We start from the raw sequence: 20,061 nt of genomic DNA on the forward strand, positions 1-20,061 counted from the left end.
CTTATGGACAAGACCATAACGGTATAGCATAAAATCACAAAGGAGCATGCATACCTTCCATAAGATATTTAGTTATGATTATCCACAGAATATATTACTATTATTATCCTTATTACAGCAACTCCTGGTGCAGCTTTGCACCATCCACATATCATATGTATTAAAAGCTATGAAATATATCTATAAATAAGTTTTATCATTGTTGTGGTTTTATTTTAAATCTCCCAGTGCTCCTGCTGACTCTTTCAATTCATACCTCTTAGAGTTAAAGGGGCTAACTGAAGCCAAAACCCATGTATTAGTGGGTTGTACCAGACAGGGATCACTTCCTTCCTAGAAGGATGATTACTTTTCTACCTTGGATCACTCTCTTTCACTGCAGTCTCCTGGCACTGTTGAACAAATTTATGTTTCCTGTGTAGAAGTAACAATAATCTTATACTGTGCAAATAGCACTCAGCTGTGCTCCTCAACTCATGCACTTCCCTGGCCTCTGACCAACTTCACCTCTATGAAATGGAATGTAAACAAAAAACAATGCAAGCAACATAAACACAGATCTAGCGATTGACTATATGTCCCTTATTCCTTTTATAGCAGACATTCATGTTGCCACTGCTATGCAGTAATTAGCCTTGCCTGAAAGCAAGACTTAAGTCATGACATGGCTTGATATCTGCACGTTGGTAGCCTTCTCTATACAACTAAAGGTGAGTTGGCTTACTGGCTACCAGTTCTCACTTGGCTTTGAAGATTAGACTTCACTGGCAGGTCTGTGGAAGCATCACGCACCTACAGTTCTTGCTATTATCCAGTGTTTGAGGACAGACAAAAAGAGCAGCAAAGCATTTGAAAGGTAATCTTCATACAGGAAGAACGAAAGCCTGATGCAATTTTTGTTTTTAAATGTGTGGGAGGCTGTAGAAAAGAACATAAACAGCCATAGGAAACTAATATTTTGGGACACATGCTACCCTCTCAGATTTTCTATTTCCCATTTGAACTGTAAATTTTCTTTTCCTATTTTTAAATGTAAGGGATTGTTAACCCAAGATAACTAGATTAGCAATGGTTGTACTTTTCATGGAAAGATAGAAAAAGCATTGCAGCTTGTAAGATACTTCTCTTCTACTCAGGAATTTCTTAAAACTAATTCTGAACAATCAGAACCCTTTCTAGGCTCTAATTTGAGCCAAGTCTCCTAAGGAACCAATCTGTGCTTCTTATTAAAGCTCTATAGTTTAGGTTGTATAGTGGAGAAAAGGGAAGTAATGCTTAGCTGTATAACTGTAGTTTGTCAACACTTAAAGAATCACAGAATCATCTAGGTTGGAAGGGACCTCCAAGATCACCTAGTCCAAATTATGGTCATGATTTTATCTCAGAAAAATCATGTCTGAAAATATCATGATATCAGTTGAAAACATGGATAATAGTGCCAAGTTCTGAGAGATGTGCCAAGAGATTTGAATCTATCCCCTGAACATTTCCCTTTCATGATATTTCCATCAAGTGGAAGGGGCCTTTTCTGGAAATACTTATACAATCATTCCTAAATAAATATTCTCAAGATTTAGTACTTTCTTTTATCACATCCCTTGGAGTTAAAATGTTTGCCATCATTCTGCTGCAGAACATTTTGTGCTACCATGGAATTCCTGAAGATTACTGGCTCACCATAGTGGAAATCGAACCCAGGTTTGCACCTGAAAGGGGTCCCAAGAAAGTCATCACACAGATGAAAATTTGACTGTCATCTGAATATCAGTGTAGTTACAATGATGTGTCTATGTGGGAAGGAAAAGTGCTTGTTTGTTTGAGGAGACTTGTTGGTTCAGCAACTGCCGTCTCCTGATATTTGTGCATACCACTAACATCAAATGCAATACCTGAGCCATATTTTTCAATAGAAGTCCATGCTAGCAAGGTAAAATATTAAGTTAGGCATACAGAAATGTTTCTTATGTGAGTCTAGTGGAGGATGTCTGACTGACAGGCAGGAAAAGTCTACTTATATTAAAAAAACAACAGGCAGTGTTGATGGAGGCTTCCTCCTCTTCTCTTCTTCCCTCCCCACTGCCTTGCCAACATACCATATCATGCTTAATTTGCATGGCCTGGAGTGGCAGTGTATCCGTAGAGTGAAGGAGAGTTACTGCAGTGCAGTGACAGATCTTGGGATCCCAAAGCCTTACAAGACCATTTCAGGAGCCAGTGAAGAACAAAATGAATAACATTAAGAATGTTATTTTTAATTGTATCAATTTTCTAGGTGAATGGTACAATGGCAAATGAATTATGTGATAAAAATGGATGGTCTTATGCAGCAAAGTTGAAAGAATAATATTACTGTCAAATAAACCAGGAAATTATGAATGTGGATGGCAGGCTTTGAATCTCTGTATTCTCTGAAGTTATCTTTAAATATTTTTGTAACAAATACAGTTGAAACTTCAAAAAATTGGAAAGCTGATTTTCTTCCATTTTACACATTCTTTCTGCCTTAGCTTTAAAGTCTGTTGTGATTACGAGGGTTTTCTGTATCTTGTACAAAATGGCTGGCTTGAAGCAAAAATATTGTACTATGTCAAATAAAACAAATTTAACACCAATCAGCTGCACTAATTGGAATGACAGTGACATTCTGCACTACACTTGATTGGAAATACCTTATAGACAAAAAGCCTGACATTTGACTGTGATTCTCTAACTAGACTTATTATCTTGTTTAGAAATGCAGCTCCTAAAATTGAAAGCATAGGATTCAAAATATAGTAGCAGTTACAGTAATTGTAAAACGTCTTAAACTTTCTACACTACAAATTCTGCCTACAGAATGATCTTCACAAAGTCTCTCCTATTTTAACAATGTTAGTGCAAAAAAAAAAAAAAAAACAGAAAAAACAACAAGCCATACTGACTTAAAAATAAATGTTTCCTTTGATATTAACCTTGCTACCCTGAAATCCACTTACAATTTCTTTTTTTCTTTTTTTTCCTTTCTATTCTTGTTCCCCCCTCCCCACCCAAGCACTACTCCCCTCCAAAGATTCTTTGCCAGTTAAGACATCTATAAACTCCTCTGCTCAGGGAGAGGGAATTGAGACCAGGGATAAAACTGTTGTTTAGTTTTCAACACCAGCTAATCTTTTGGTAAGACAAATTGTCAGATCTGGAAAAATTTTTAACCATAGAAATTTCTTCACTAAAAATCAATCAACACTAGCAAGGAGAACTGCATAAGTAAGAAATTATAAATCAGAGACAAATCATTGTTGATGATAATTATTAACTGGATTAAAGTCTGCTTTGAGATGAAGGACACTCCCTTTTGCAGGTAGTATACATCTCAGCAATTTATGGTGACACACAAACGTTAGGAAACCCATACTGGATTAAAAAAAAATAATAATAATTTAAAAATTTAAGTCAGAATTCTGAGAATAAAACTGGAATTCTCACTCAACTCTGGACAGCAATCACAGACCACATTTCTGAAGAAATCCCTAGAACAGACAATCATGACACAAACTACTGACTTCAATGAACAGCTGCAATGCCTTTTGCTTTCAACAGAAATCCTGTGTGCTGAACTTTCCCCAACATAATTCCCCATGCATCTAAAACTGAGAAAAGTTGACATGACTGAAATGATGGTACTTCAAATTCAGATCTCAGTCTTTCCAGGATTTTTTTTCCTAAACATTAAATAGAATATTTAAGAAAGAAATGCTAAAAACATACAAAACAACCAATCAACAACAACAACAAAAAACAAAAACAACAAACCCATAATCCATAGGTCTGAGGACACAAAAAACTTTTTCTGGAATAGACAATGATAAAGAAGTTCAGAGTATTTCTCCCATGTTAGTTCACTGATGATTAAACTGGTTTAAATATGAGCTATAGTTAGAGCAGTGCAAAATAGACTTTTTCAGAAATTACACAGAACTTTTCCATTTCATAGAATTCTGCACTCTGTTAGTTATGGGCTTGCAGTGCTGATTAAGTAGATTTCTGCATCAAAAATGCAAATGTATACACATTTTTGATGCAAAACACTCTTTGCTTGAATGCTATTACGTCTGCTGTGATACTGGCCTGTTTGTGCTCAACAAATTTTTCTGTTACTGAAACTTCACAGTAGATTATGGACTCAAAACAGACCCACTTGGGGATAAAGAAAACATCCTTAAAGTTATGCAAAATATTCATAACAAAATGCAAATACTGTTTACAGTTCTCAGACTCTCAGTAGAGCAACTCATATTCTAAACCATAATCAGCTAGAAGCTATATGGAAAACTTTTTATCAGTCTCTGAGCTGGATACTTACGTTGTCGTCTTGTATGACAAATGTTACAAAAAGGCCCGGCACAGCATTAGATATAAAAATACCACTTTTAAAGTAAGATGATGTTTTTAGATACATTGAACACCAACACATTCAGAATGGCATTCACTTTCACTACGAAAATTTTCCAAGAAGGACATTCAGACAGACAGGGGACTTGTTTCTAGGAGAAGTGAATGCATACAGTTAAAGGATTGGGTTTTAATTCCACTATGTTAAAATGCACTGAAAATGAATTGCGCCAAAATAATTATTCACATCATACACTGCTGGGCAGTTGCAGATTGACATATTTACATTTTGCCAGAATAAGCAACGCCTTCTGAGAACTATATATCTCTACTTCTTTAACCCTTGTATCACTAATTATTACAATTCTTGTCATCTTTGCTCACTGACATATTGAACATATAACTTCTCATCCCTCCATGCACATATACCTTGCTGTCTTCCTTCCCACTGAGTAAAAAGTCCTCTACATTTAGGACCAAATGTTCTGTTTCCTAACATGCTGCATTAATAAACTAATGACACTTCTGTCAGTCTCTCTTGTGATCAATTCTGCCTCCTCAAGGGATGTCCATAAAATGGTGCATATACCTCTATACTGTACCTAACTCAACCTCACTGATTCACAAAACAATTCTGGAGAGTAAGAATAAACAGCTATAGCACAAAAAGACTGGAAATTCGTAGAAAAAGAAACATAAAGCTATATGGATTGGATCTCCATCTTACTAAGATCCTTTGTTAGTTCTGTGTCTCAGGTAATACTCATTTAGGAGTCAGATATTTTTCAGCAAATATAGGTAAATGAAGTATGTTTTAGAATTTATACTCACATGCAGGCCTTTATTGCGGTGAAGTGTATCTGTGTGAGTAAAGATGGCTGTTTCCATAAAAATTACGAGGACTTGTTCTCACTGTTTCAACTTGCTGAATTGTTTCTTCAGAAATTTCTCCCACGTGTTCTATTGGATATTCCTTTTTTTTTTTTTCCAGTCTGAAAATGTGTAGAAAGGATGTTCACTGATAACTTCAATGTTCTGCTCTGCAAAGGGCTACTATCAAATTGGCAACTGAAATTATTGAAACTAACAAAGAACACCAGACAAAACAGGTTGTGAAAGCAAAAGATTTCAAAATTTGCTCCGCAGGTGAAAAACAAATGTGAAGTTAAACAGATACCTTTTGGTTTAAATTCATTATATGTATCCTTCCTGATCTTTTATATTTGCTCCTTTTAGGCTAGGACACCTCCATGAAAGAAATCTGACGAATGAAAGAAACTAAAGAAAATTATGACTACACTGGTACTTGATAGTACCAAAATGGCAGGCTATGTCTTTACTACACATGAATACTTGATTAATGTAGGAAAACTAGCACACTTTTTTTTTTTTTCTTCCTCCCTTACAAAGACTTTATGATGACAGATGTGTTATATAATTTGTTTCCTTGATTATCCAGTGTACTCCAGTAAAAATATAGTTTTGCTGACAGTTTTTTTTTTTTTTATTAATTAATTTATTTATTAAAGGCTTCCCCTGCTTAACTACATCAGGGCAGATATCTCTTAACTGTCTCGATCAATGCCATGACTTAGCTGAAACTGTCAAAGTAAACCTCTCCTCAACTGTAACACCATTCATCCATTTGACTCAAACCAAAAACCAGTAATAGTGAAATGAAGGAACCATACAAAAAAATGCCTAAGCGAATAATCCCAGTACTAAGCAATATTTAAGACTAATCCTGGCATAACTCTTCTACCAAGTATTTGAATAATATGCACAAATGAGGTTTTAGTTTGATTTTTGAGCAACCAGGTGTAGGGAAAGGTGTCCCTGCCCATGGCAGCGGGGTTGGAATTAGATGATCTTTAAGGACCCTTCTCACCTAAACCATTCTATGATTTTCTAATAGTTCAAGTTCACCAGGAGATAGTGTTCAACAGATGCATTTTTATTGCATACCTAGTTCTCTGTTTACTTCATATTTAGTGTTACAAATTTTGCTTAAAAAGAAATCATGCTTGACCCTCATTTAATTTCATGTAGTTCATAAATAAGTAACTTCAAGTCTGAATCACTTGGACAAAAAATAAAAAGGAAATGGATAAGAGACCTTCTGTCTACTATGTCAGTTCTCTGCCAAATGCAGGAATCAAAACCACTCAAGATTTTACAGGGCAAAACAAATTATGAGCTCAAGATATACAGTAACTAAATGAATGGGAAAGTACGACATTTCTCTGACACAGTTCACTAAAACTCATAAAAATGAAGTTTATCCTCTTTAAATTGTTCCTTTGTGTAAAAGGGATTATATTTTCTATGATTTAGTGCTTCTTTAAATGGTTGCTGCTGTAAAAGTAAGATTACAGAAATGAAATTATTTAGGAAGAAAATACAAGGACAGATGCAAAAAGACCCAAAAAGCACTGAAAACAGTGTTTGCAGAATCATTTAGCATAACTATGCTCTTGGCCACTTTTGCAACTTGTGTCTTCTCCTCTTTATGACTATTACATCGTAGAAAAATTCCAGTTTAAAAAAGTGCCATGTCACCTCACTTCAGCTGTAGAGAAGTCTGAAAATACCAAAGTCTTTCAGTGGCAAAGCAGTTCCTTCTGTTTCCACATTTTAAAAAAAATGACACTTTGTATATATAATAAAAAAATAATAATGATCTTTTTAATTTTAGCTTTACAAATTAAAAAGTGACATTAGAGTTGGATGGGGCTTTGAGCAACCTGGTCTAGCGGGGAGTGTCCCTCCCCATGGCAGTGGGTAGGAATTAGATGACATTTAAGGTCCATTCCAACCCAGACTATTCTATGATTTTATGTCTGCTTGTTTATGGCATTTCTTAAGTGATTTCTTAAGAGACCACTCATAATTGGTATATGGTCCATTTCACATAGATGTAGGACTGAATTTTGTTAGTGAAGTGCTGTGGCAGAAATGCCTAAAGGTGTGCATCAAATTTCAGCAGGCAAGAAAATTATTATTTTTAAAATGCAGTTTAAATAGTTGGAACTCAGTTATGGCTGACAGGAAATCAACTCCTACCCTTAACTCTTCCCTCGCACTGGCACTTTTCACATGCTGTACAACAGTATTAACCTTATGGACAAACATGCTGGTGCTTTCAATCACAAGCTGAAGAATGAGAGCTGAGCAACACCTTGTGTTGGTTGATAAAACTAACCATATGCTGTGATTTTGCTCCTTTTCTTCCCGGATATAGCAAATTTCTCTCTCTACTAACAATTTCCATGTTTCATCTTTTGAGGCATTTATGTATTTTCATTCCTTTATAAAACACCAGCTTTCAGAAGGCACTTTATAACACTATTTTATATGTATTTTGTTCTTCCTCTTCATTTCTTTCCTATGCTTTCTGACACTATCCATTATGTCAAATGTTGCTTTCCAGTGTAAATCAAAGTTCCTTGAGATATTTTTTCCAGACTGAGAGCTGAGACTGACAGCTGACTATCACTATTCCACTTCCTTTTTTTTTTTGGCAGTTGTTCACTATTAAAAAGTTAGATGTCTGTCTCTTACTCACTTCAATTGAAGATAGTTCTTTTCTACAAATGTTTACTATATCCAGTTGGGTAGGAATGCTACAAAGTGATTATTCAATTATGTTGTTGTGAATGACTGCAGATTATTCATTTTTGTTAGGTGACTATACTGTACAAACATATAGAGATGACTCAAAACACATTTCCATTATGTTTAGTTAAATTCACAATAACTGGATACTTGGAAACATTTTCTTCCCAACTGAATCCATACCCAGTTTTGTAATAAGGAATTTCTAAAATAGTTTTTAAACTGATACAGCAATTAATTACCTTTATACTTCAGAATGTAAGTATTCAAACCTAGGGAACCAGCTACTTTTAGCAATGAATGAGATGAAAAAATTTTATGTGATAAAACAAAGCATTCTATCACCTTACAAGAGATATTGCTAAAGAAAGCATCGTGTTTGAATAAACTCATACAAATTGATCTTACCCATTTTTTAAAACAATTTAATTGTGCTCCAAGAATCAAAAGTTATTTAAAGCTAAATGGTCTTGGGGAAAGCTTTTATATGAAGAAACAGTTTTTCCTTTCATTAACTTAGCTTTCATTAAAATTACAGATATGGATAATCATAACATGTCTTATAGATGGGGTATATATTTCTGAAGTCCACAGAAAAGCTGCCATTTATTTCAATTGATTTCAGAGTATCGGCTTAAAGTAAGCACAGCCAGGCTCAATATGCATAACCTACACAGTAGCATCCAGATGATTGACTATAGTACACAAACATTATGATAATATGTTAGGTAACTGCTCTCATAATAATAAACTAAAGAACATTTAGGATGTCTGGCTTGGCTTATTAACCAGACCTAAAGATCCAAATATGAACCATATATGAAATCACTATAAATTATACAGAAGCTACAATTTGTACCTTACCACTATCTAGCAAAAAATGATGCAGTTTTTGTGTCTATTAGCTCTTCAGGTAGGGTTTTGTTTCCCTTAACACCAGCTCTGTGTTTTAGCTTCTGGTACCAGTAGGTCAAAAGAAGCTATAAATTACCCTCATTACCTTAATCATAATCAGGTTGTTGAGTAAGCTCCTTTCCATCATAACATAATCACATTCCAGCATCTGCATCAGGCTTTCAGACGTCCTACGGTTTATGAGGAATAGGGATCTGAGTCAATCGATACAGAAAGCATTAACGTCATGCAACATACTGTATATGTGATAGACATGCTTGCAAATCATTATAGCTGCAATAGTTCAATGATAAACTTACATATCTAAAGTGAATAAATACAAATAGTTGTTTCAAATAACACATGCAGGTCATAATGACAAAATATGTTTTGCATTTCACCTGCATACATATCTCATTTCACAGTTTCAGATTTTTTTTTTCCTTTGCTTTTCTTTCAACTTCAATTCAGTGTTGAGACTTCTACAGGTGTTGGTGCTGAGGGAATATAAATAGGTGTGCAGACTAACTACAGAAATCTGCTAATGTATTACCCAACAGAGAGAAAACAAACTGAATTTAGATGACTTTATCCAGTCACTGCAAGGAAAAATTTCTTTGCCAACCTTTCAAAAATCAAGTTGATAACAGCACAATTTTATGCAAGTTTTGTTAGCTTATCTTTAGTTTAGAGGTGTGAAAATGAAAGTCTGAGTTTAAATTACTTGCTCTAGGTTAGTACAGAATCAAAGGACCATCACCACCAGTTTTACGCTGTATCTGTAAACAGGTCTGTCTTATTGCACAAAATTCCTCCACATTGTACATACAAATGTAACCAAATATCCCAGCTTTCTTTTCTTTTAGATTGTTCTTAACCTTTATGGTACAAAGAAAGCTGAAAGATGTGAACAAACTGTTGCAATAATGCATGAGCCTGCAGTGTAAAACTGTAACTTTGAGGAAGCAACAGCTCCTTGCTTTTCAGGCAGGGTCCACGGTACTAAAGACGTTGCCTGTCCCCTGCCCTGTCTTTCTGCCCAGCTAGGAACTGGCCTACAGCTGCATCCTGCTTTCTAAAATTCCTTTCCAAGACCTGCCAATCAAAATGCAGCATTCTGCACTACTCCGAAGGCAGATAACAGGACTGCCCAGAAGCAGAGCCTCATGAGCAGGTAGATCTGCCTGCTCAAACTGTTCCTGCAGAAGCCCGGTGCTTGAGCCAATCTGCTGCATGTGTCTGCAATTTGGGTTTTCACTTGGGAAGGCTGATTTAGAAGATGAAAACCCAAGAACAGAAAAGACAATGCTATATTGATGTGGATTTTCTTTCCACATCCTTCTAATTTAGTAGTTGCATTTTTTTCCGAGTGTTTCTCAGCTTCAGTAATTCTTTTTCTCCCGAATTTGATGATGAGATGTTTTACATCAATAATTTTTCTCCAAAAAAAAAAGAAAATTAAAGGACAGAACTCAATGCATTTCAAATAATCTGATTACATTTTGGAAAAAAAAAAAAAAAAAGCATTATCACCACTGTATAATTTGTCTAACCCTCTTCCCCTCCCTCCAGTTTACCATTATTGATTTTACACTTCTCATAGAGAGAATCGTATTTATTCAGACTTAATGATGCCACGATCACTGACTCCTATTACAACACAACAACTACTACTAAGCTTTATCTAAGCTTTATTCCCAACTGGGAACAATATCCTGTGATAAGCTAAAACTACCAATCAGAGCAAAAGTCACAATCTCAATCATTTTCAGTTTATTCCTGTGCTTCAAAAATCTTTGCAATAAAAACTATTCATTCAACAGACTGCTTGGAACAGTATAAGTTCCTCTTCCCCCCCCCCCCAAATAACACATCTGGGGACTTTTGCAGTTAGGCAATCTGCAAGGTGAATCTTAATTTCTGAGCGCTAAGAATTTGAGCACAACTCTGGACATTGAAAAGTCACAAAGAAAAAATAAATATATTCGGGTGAAATAAAAGAATGCTCCTCCTTAGTTTTTAGTTTCTTACGATCTCTGAAATAAAAATGATTTAATTAATGTTTGCAAGTGCATCTCCTACTAAAAATAATAAAAAAAAAGCAATGACTCTTTCAAGACCGATCACATTAACACAAAATAAACTTAATAAAATAGTGTTAATCTATTTTAGTTTCTATTCGGAATTCACTCGGAATTCACTAAAGGTTGCTCAAATTATTGTTCACTGGAATTAAAACTATAGTTTATTGAGAGAGATTTTAACAACTTCCATGTAAACAAACTACATGTTCCATGTATTACATTTACATAGTCATTGCCTAAAATGAAATCACATTTTGATTGGATTACCAGAGTTTTGAAATATTTTTGAAAGCACCATTTTTGTTTTGCCATTTGATGTTAACAGCTTTCAAGATTTCAATACCTGCATTAAACTGTAACAAATCAATTTCAAAATCTATTGATTACATATAGCGCAAACACACGTAGGCAAATTTGTCTGTTTTTCTATTTGGTTTTAGTACTACTCAACACAAGTAGTATAAAAGCCTTTCTACAGGTTTACCACTATTTTTTGCCTTTGTAATTTCATTTCTCTTCATGCCAATGAACTCAGTCAGTCATTTTTGAGATTTGTTCTGGTGGTGGTTTTTTTTTGTTTGTTTTTGATCCACAAATACTGCTGTTCTCTAAGTTGACCAATCCTATACCACTTAATTACTTAACTGAAATAGGTAATAAGCATGGAATCAAGTCTTGGTACATTTAAAATGTTATTTCTTTCAATTTACAACTTTATTTACAGTTTATAAATACTTACACTTTTTGTTAGCATTAATTTTACTCTCTTCAAGATAAACCATCTCTGTTTTTACTTCTCCAGCAGACAAAAAATTTTTAAGGATGTGTGATCTGCTAACATAGTAACGGCCTGACTTGTACTTCCAGTCTGATAGTTACTCATTAAGTCATCTTTGTACTCTCAAAAACTGTTTAAAAACCAGACATTTCCAAATATCACAAGAGAAGCATCTAGAGGTCAGAGGTCAAGGTATGTTGGGTTTTGTGTAGTGTCAGCAGAATTAGTTCACACCAGACCCGACCACTGCCTTGTCAGGACAGGTCTTATTTTTTTTTTTCTTAAAGACTCATGGACTTGGAAAGCATGCAAGCACTCACAGTGCTTTTCAATCATCTGTGTTTCACAGATAATTTTCCCTTTAAGACACAGATCTATTATTTCAATGGAAGAAAGTTGGTCATATTGCCCTTATGAAAACATTGCCTGAAGACCTGGCTCTTCTGCCTCCCCGTGAATGCATCTACAAAAGTATTCTGCAGGCTGTTGTGAGCTTGCTCTGCATGTGGCCTGAGCAGACAGGATGAGAGCCAGCTGAAATCAAAAAGCTGTATAATTTTGTTCGCATGGTGCACAAGATATCCTTTGCCTCTCAGATGGGTTCCTTAGGTTGGCTGCATTATTATACTAACACAAACAAACAGCTTGCAATACCTTGTGAATTTAACTGGACTAAATTTAGATTTTTGCTCACAGCATTGCTCACATTGTGCAGGCAAAAAAGAAAAAAAAATCCTGTATGGGATTTTTTCTTCTTAATCTGTTTCACATCTATTGAAAGAGCCATTAATTATAGCCATTAAGTACTCATCAATTACTTCCATGCAATTCAATTGAATGTTTTTATAATTTTACCACCGCCCAGTAATACTGATTCTTAGGGAGAAAAAAAAAGAAAAAGCTAATTTTGAGATGATGTCTAGAGGAAATAAAGGAGGGAAGGAATATAGCTCAAAGTTACAGAAAGGATCCAAATGTAAGGAAGCAATCTAAGTGTCAGAGAGCCAGAATTTGCTATCGATCTCAGGTGCACACAGAGAACTTCTTAAGCATGTGAGGAAGCAACAGAAATAATTACCATTGAGAAAGGTATTAAGGTACCAGCTAGTTATTTGAGAAGAAATTCTGCCTGCTAACCTCCCAAACACAAAATATCTAAGAGGATAATGGCAATCCTAAACTCCCATACATGTAAGAAAGAAACATTAACCTAAAAATAAGGAACGGGAATATGGTGCATATATATGTAAGACATATTACTACATTTGCCTAATCATGACAATCATAGCATTTACATTTATAGCTCACACTTAGAAGCTTTCATTTATTTCATGTTATTCCCATAAGAAAATAAATCTTTCTATAAAATTCTAACTATAATTCAGTTCATTATAATGGTGCATTAAACGATCCTTTGGTGTACCTTTACCACATATAGAAAGTTACTTGAGGAGTGTTATACCAAATTGGCTGATCATATTCATTACAATCTCATTCACTTAGAATCTTAAGCTTTTATTCCAGAAATCCAATGTGCTGTCTATACTTTTGGGCAGTTCAATCTGTTATTGTGACATCATTTAATTGTTTAAGGTGCAACAGACTGTTTTGAAAGTCTGCCAGATTTCTATTCTGTAAAGACCATTTTCTGATGGAGTGAAGTAAATACAGAAAACAACAATAGCTGTCTAACTGAACGACTATGTCTCTGCCTTAAAAAGCTGATACAGGAACCCAGTCACTTAAAATAAATATGGACCCATGCAATTTCTTTAGTGATTCCCTTTTATTGTTATTGTTGTAAAAATAAAACGGTATCACCATACTTGGTTTTTTAATCTGTACATAGGTTTTCGGTCATTTTGTTTTGAAGTTTTCCTCTATTAGAAAAAGTATAATTTTCCTCAAAATCAAGTCAAATATACTTGACACTGTAGAGAAGAAATCCAAATATCCAAAAACCTTAGAGAGCCAAAAGTGTCGGTGAGTAATTTCTGGTAATTTCTGCATTATAATACTTAATGAAAACAGATTTTAAGGTGATGATACTCTATTAGTAATAATCATTATAAAAAAGTAAAACATTGGCGCACCTAGCAAAATTATGTTATGTATATCTTTATTACAGTTTTCAGAATGCAAGGATAAACAATGGCCAGGCTGTAATTTCATCAAATTCCTATTTTAAACATTACATACAAACACTGAGCTGATTAAAAACAGAAATGCATGAGTTTTGTCACTTTTTTTTTTTCTTTTTCCTTTTTTTTTTTTTGGCATTAGGAGTCACATGACTTCTAAAAGGGAAATCAAATGGTGCATGATACTGACTAACCTGTAATCAATTATTGTTCACTTTCTGTGGCATATGTACCACCTCAAACAGCGCTAAAAGAAGCACTATAAGAACAAATCTTTCTCCTTCAACATTTTTCTAATGACATCAGTAGGTGCTGAGTGACAGTTTGCAGGACTGCAGAATTCACAGGCTTACACAACTCCCTTTCTTGCGCACAAAAGCAATACGTGATCTGAAATAGAGACACCTGAAGCTGAGGGATTTGGCTTCATCTGCTTTGATTTTTATTTTATTTTTTATTTTTAATATTTACATTTTGTGTGCATGCGTGTGCATGTGCATGGATACTGTAGAAGAAGTGATGTGAAGATTTCTTACAATACTTATATCAAAATGAGTAACTTGCAAATACATTATGGCACATAAGAGGTGGGCTACCTTACATTGCTTCATCTCTTAGCATTTATGACACCTGAATTCTCACCAATTTGAAGGCAAAACATTGAAGAATAATCCAGCCAAGCCTTTGTTTAATGGATAAGAAGCAATACACTTTATGTAGGTAAGTTTACTCCCACTCCCACCTATCACCAGTTCTGAATATTTACTAGCTATACAATTTTCAACATAGGAAGTACTAAATTCACCCATCAAAGCATAATTTGCCTGAGGGATGCAGAAGCTGAACATTGCAAAGTTTTATTAATGAAAGCTATACAAGGATTTCCAGAGCCAAACCTAAAACTCAGCCAAATTCTCAAGAGTTTTGCAAACAATTGTGGGATGACTTTGAAGTAGGTCACTAATGAATTGTGTTTTGGATAGAAACCATGAAAACATTATGTTTTTTACAGCACTTCTCTGAGGTAGTACATATACCACACACAAAAGATGCAAAAATATACATATATTCATTACTATTTGTATATTACAGAAGGGAACTATGGGAATGTTCGCATTTGTCTCAATTTTCAAAAAAGAATCAATAATTTCAGGTAACATTTTTCATATTGACCATGGTTGTTTAAAACCAAAACGAATTATGTAATAATAACTCTGGGAATACTTCCTGAAGTTGTTTGTCAATGCCCTCTGAGGTACTAATTTTGTTTTGGCTTTAGCATCAGTTCAGAATACGATTAACACAAAACAAACACCCCTATGTGCTGGGAAAGGATAATTTGCTCAATCACAAACAAACATACATGACAAATTGTGTTGCACTTTTTTTCTCAGCAAACTGCATAAAACTGGAGCAAAAGATATCTAGTGTCATTTCTGATCTGAACAGCCAGCAGTTTTAAGCAACAGAGATGTATATTTGTATATGATTTAAACATTTCATTCCCATGTCAATTGCAAACTTAATTCAATTCATTGCAAAGGTAAGGTTATTTTCCTCTTAAATAAACTAAGAAATGTAAACAGTGTAACATCATAAAAAACTCTTCAGTACTTGTAACTGGTAAAATGTGAATGCAAACAGATGTGCTAGTATATTGTTAATATAATGTCTCAGAGGACATATAGTGAAACATAATTAGCAAGAAATTTATGTATGAAGCCTCCAGTAATTTTCTTTCTGGGATTACTCTGAATACAAATATAATTTAACTGATATATTTCATTTTTTAAAATTAGAAAATAAGGCAAGTGCATTTCTGAAAAAAGGTGCTACTCTTCTACACTTTTAGATAAACATGTGACAACTCTGAAAATTAGATCAATAATAAAAACATTAAAAATAGCTGCAATTTAATATAGACTGAAAAACTATCAAAAGACAAAGTGACCAGCATCAATTTCAGAAAATATTTTAGACTTCATAAATACGAGCACCCTATATTTACATAAATCATCTTCTAGTTTTCCTTTGAAAGACACTTTTGTTCTTAACAGATATGTCCATTAAATAATATAAATGTTTCAAATACGAAAAAAATAGTAGTAAAATAGAAGTATCAGATGATGATGTTATTTTGGATTTGCTTTTTGCTAAGATTTGGTTCTTGAGAATCTGTAGTCAGCTTTTACAGACCTTTTAAAAAATTACAACCATGGAAATTAAAAACTTCTGCACTAATTACTGCTACAGTATGAAGATTCTACTTTGAGCTTTTGAGTTTTCACATATAAAGATTATATCAATACTTGTAAATCCCAAAATGATGATTTTAAAATTTGAATTTTAATACACTGTTGATTTCAGTACAAATTTATACAGACATGATGCACCTAATCCTTTTAAACTGGCTTTGCATATTAAGCACAGAACTGCAAAATCAATAGTTCAACTTTAGAAAGTTATGGTTGAGTACAAGGGTTGATGTTGACCTTAAACAAAACAGAATAAAATTCTCTGTATCTTTTACTGAAAAACAGAGAATCCTGTTGCATGTTTTTTTCTTTTTTTTTTTTTTTTTTTTCTCCTGAAGTACCATACAAGTCTTTTATTTTATTACTAAAAATCACAAAAAGCCCCAAACAGTTTAGGTAGAGTATTAGTTGACAGTGCACATTTCACCAGGCTTCAGTCGCATTTGTATGTTTAGCGATATAGCAATGGGAAAAAACTATTTCCTTTGAAGACTAAAAAAAGAAATTCAATACTAGTCTGATAAGGAGCTGTATCTTTTCTTTCAATAATCGGATATTTATGAATATAGTTCGAAATGATAAGAGTTTATCCCAATCTAGCTGGATAGTCTTTAAAGTAGCTTACCAGAGAAGCAAAAAGAATGTATTGTACAAAATGCTTGGCTCAAGCAGTAGTGCAAAGTTATACCACCCCAGTATCGAATGCTCCTCTAGAGCTAGCAGTTTGTGCACAGAAAATAATGTGACACCTTGCCTTCCAAATATTCTTTATATAACATTAAAAAAGACGTTCTCCATAAATCCAGGCAATATGTGTATTTGTAATAATTCACCAGTGAAAAGCAGTAATAATCTGAGAATAAATGTCATCTACTACACTATATGAAATTTTTAAAAATATCATAGCTGAACAACATACAAATAGTTTGACTGAACTCCCACTCAAAATCCTCCATCCCATCCAAATTCGCAATGAGCCTTCAGTAAGGATGGTGAAGACTGATCTGAACACCAAAATAGACTGTACATTCAACTAGTATCTGGGGAGAAAAGGAAACTGTAGTTTCCCCTTGAGTGGCAGAACAATACACAGTGTCAGCTACTAAACTGACTGCTCACCTGAGGTACTGCAGTGCAGGGGCCTGTATACAAAGTAGAATGGGAGTAGTTTCCCGAAAAATCAGTCTGCTGCAATTATTGTTCACTGCTATATAGTGCTCCAGGTGGAAAATTTGTTCTTAGCTGCTAAACCATCAGCACTAAAATCCACCAGTAGAGATCCTGCTACATGTTTTACCTGAGAAACAGAGGAAAAACTCAGAGGCAGTCCTGAATAGCTTCGTAATGTAGCCTATCTCTGAAAACCTACACAAAGGTATTTTTAGCATAATTAAAATAGGACAATCATATTTTCCCCCAAATATCTGTATAAAGAATATATAAGTGCATAATTAGAAAATTCCTCTGTAGATACAGTTAAAAACATATTCTGCCCTTGATATCATTAATTTTGGTAAAATCCTATGCTTTTTTTTTTTTTATTAATTTTTTAGCAGTGATAAGTAATTACACATCATTAAATCACCAAAAGTGTAGATATGTGGTATTATCGTACTTGCAGCCAAAATTGCTGGATCCACCAAGCTTTACATTGAGATAAGATTTCCAGCAACCTGACCAGGTTTTTATGCATTGCTTTTTTATGGTTACAAAAATGATTCTGATATTGTACATCAGCTCATCTCTGAATTTATTAACATACAATTTTATTGTTTTTTCCTTTCATGTCCAAGTGAACTGCAAATGGAATCCACAGCTGTATTCTTTCAACAAAATTGTATTTTCTTACCCATAAAAAACATATCCTAGAAATCCCCAACTCCCTTCATGTAAGTTGCCAGCTTGAAAAAACAAAAAACAACTAAACAGAAAAAAGAGAAAGAACATAAGAAAGTGAGACCTTACTGTTTAACACTGTTTACAGATCTTGGTAGTTGGGGTAATAAGACACAGTATGTGGATTATTTAGCAATAGCTTTTAAAATACATAATATTTGTACATCTATTTCATTTAATCAATACCAGTATTATTTTATGATCACTGCCAATTTGTATGATAAACTCGTTTCAAAGTATATCCATTTAATTATTAATAAAACAATTCACTAAATTCTTTGGCATCAGAAGAATCATACAGCTGCGATTGTTCCACTGTGGCGAGAACGAGACCTTTCCAAAGTTACTTGTCTGTTATCTGTAATATAAAGAGAAAAAAAAACAAATCACCATAAGATTTGAAACATGGATAATGTGATGTCAAAAGGTTTCCAAACAGCCCTGAAAACCATTTCAAATGATATGTAAATAAGTAACTAGGAGACTGGATCATAGAAGTTTCACACCGCAGCTGCCAGACTGAGTTCAAGAGTTCTGCAATCAGCAATAAATTACTTTCTTGATTAGAGAAGCTGGGTGATAAAAGCATTGAGAGAATCCTGAAACACTGTCCCCTTGGAAATAGCACACAATAACTAAAAGTCTGGGTAAAAATCTTATTTTATAAACAATTATGTACAGAAGCTCTGCAAAAATATGTTTGTACTTACCAAAGAGGTGATGGAAAGCCTACTCTAAGATGCTACAAGTACAGAAGTGCTATGACTATTCACTATAATTTGGTACAGATTTAAAAATAGAACAGTTAAATCAACCACTTCCTAAGCATTTCCTGATTGTACAATGTGAACAACTTTTAGTAGGAAATATTACACAGTAATTATTGCAATGAATAATAAATGTCTTTCACATGAAAAGAAAACAATCATGAACTACCAACCACATCTAAATGCCTTTTAAATAAAGTTTTAAAGTAATGAATATACACATACAAAGGCAGAAAATCAACCCCCACTTAATTTTCTGGATATTTTAAGCTTTATTTTTTTAAGATGTAGTCCTGCCGCACCAGTTTATTTTTTCTGTCACTGTTTACTTTTGACCTAGCCTCTTCCATTCTCTTATGTCCAACTTGCTGTTCTTTGTCTGTATCAGCAGAAGACTTTCATTGCTACAGCATCAGGGCATCCCACTATACAGCTGGAACTCATAAGTACTACTGGAATATTTAAAAACAACAGTAACTGCTGAAGCAGAAAGTCTGACAAACTGCAGTCAAGCAGGTTTTCTCAGCTTTTTTCCAAATTAACTGATTTAGTTGTATTTGCTTCCACAACGCAACAGGCTATAAAGGCATGTGCTATAAAGGCTTTGGGAAAGCACTACATTTGGGCCAAAGCACAGGAGTGAAAATTCATAAGCATGAGACTCTACCCCATCTGCTGGACAGAAATGTATTCTTTGAAAAAGATATTGACTTCATCACCATGTTCCAAGCTAACAAATCCAGAAATGGTCTAAGCACATTAAATAAAATTCCAGAGTAGACAAAGATCTGTGATCTGTTTCTGGACAAGAACAGAGTATGCCTGTGAAGACGGCATGGGCTCTGCAAAATCAACCTTTCCTTTCCCTGTTCAACACAAGTGTTTCCAATACTACAGGGAATTATGGCTCCTTTACCAAGATTATTGTTTTTTTTTTTTTTTTATAGTTCTGCCTTGCCTTCTTTTCCTAACGAATCTATCCATGCATAAAGTATTCAAATTACCCTAAATCAATCTGTTTTGCATGGGAGTAAGTCTCTACACTGGCTGCAGTGTCACTAGGCACTGGAAATTAAAGCATAGAAATGCTGTCTAAAACCCAAGAAGGAGTTATCAACACAAATGTGCTGCTGTTCATCTATAACAGCTAAGAGTCCAGTGATACTTACTCTCAGTGACTAATTTAACTGTTTTGGGAATAAATATCTACAACATAAAAAATATTTGTGGAGGCACTATTTACGTGAACACATCATTCACCAT

The 20,061-nt window shown here is 34.3% G+C and overlaps 1 protein-coding gene and 1 long non-coding RNA gene across 10 annotated transcripts in view; both read right to left on the reverse strand.

Moving 5' to 3' along the window:
- LOC118245607 (uncharacterized) overlaps positions 1–5,349 on the reverse strand; it is a 47,517-nt gene extending 42,168 nt beyond the window's left edge. The window contains exon 1 of the long non-coding RNA XR_004777900.2: positions 5,200–5,349. This is a non-coding gene — a long non-coding RNA (uncharacterized LOC118245607). The remainder of the gene's footprint in view (positions 1–5,199) is intronic.
- An 11,119-nt stretch (positions 5,350–16,468) lies between these two features.
- The window catches only part of DIAPH2 (diaphanous related formin 2), a 186,690-nt gene continuing 183,097 nt past the window's right edge, over positions 16,469–20,061 (reverse strand). For all 9 annotated transcript variants that reach the window (XM_050713503.1, XM_050713510.1, XM_050713507.1 and 6 more), the window contains one exon: positions 16,469–18,389. In XM_050713503.1, the coding sequence (XP_050569460.1) occupies positions 18,325–18,389 (65 nt within the window). In that variant the 3' untranslated portion in view covers positions 16,469–18,324. The remainder of the gene's footprint in view (positions 18,390–20,061) is intronic.

This window comes from Cygnus atratus, chromosome 13 (genome assembly GCF_013377495.2).
Source record: "Cygnus atratus isolate AKBS03 ecotype Queensland, Australia chromosome 13, CAtr_DNAZoo_HiC_assembly, whole genome shotgun sequence".
NCBI classification, from domain to species: domain Eukaryota; kingdom Metazoa; phylum Chordata; class Aves; order Anseriformes; family Anatidae; genus Cygnus; species Cygnus atratus.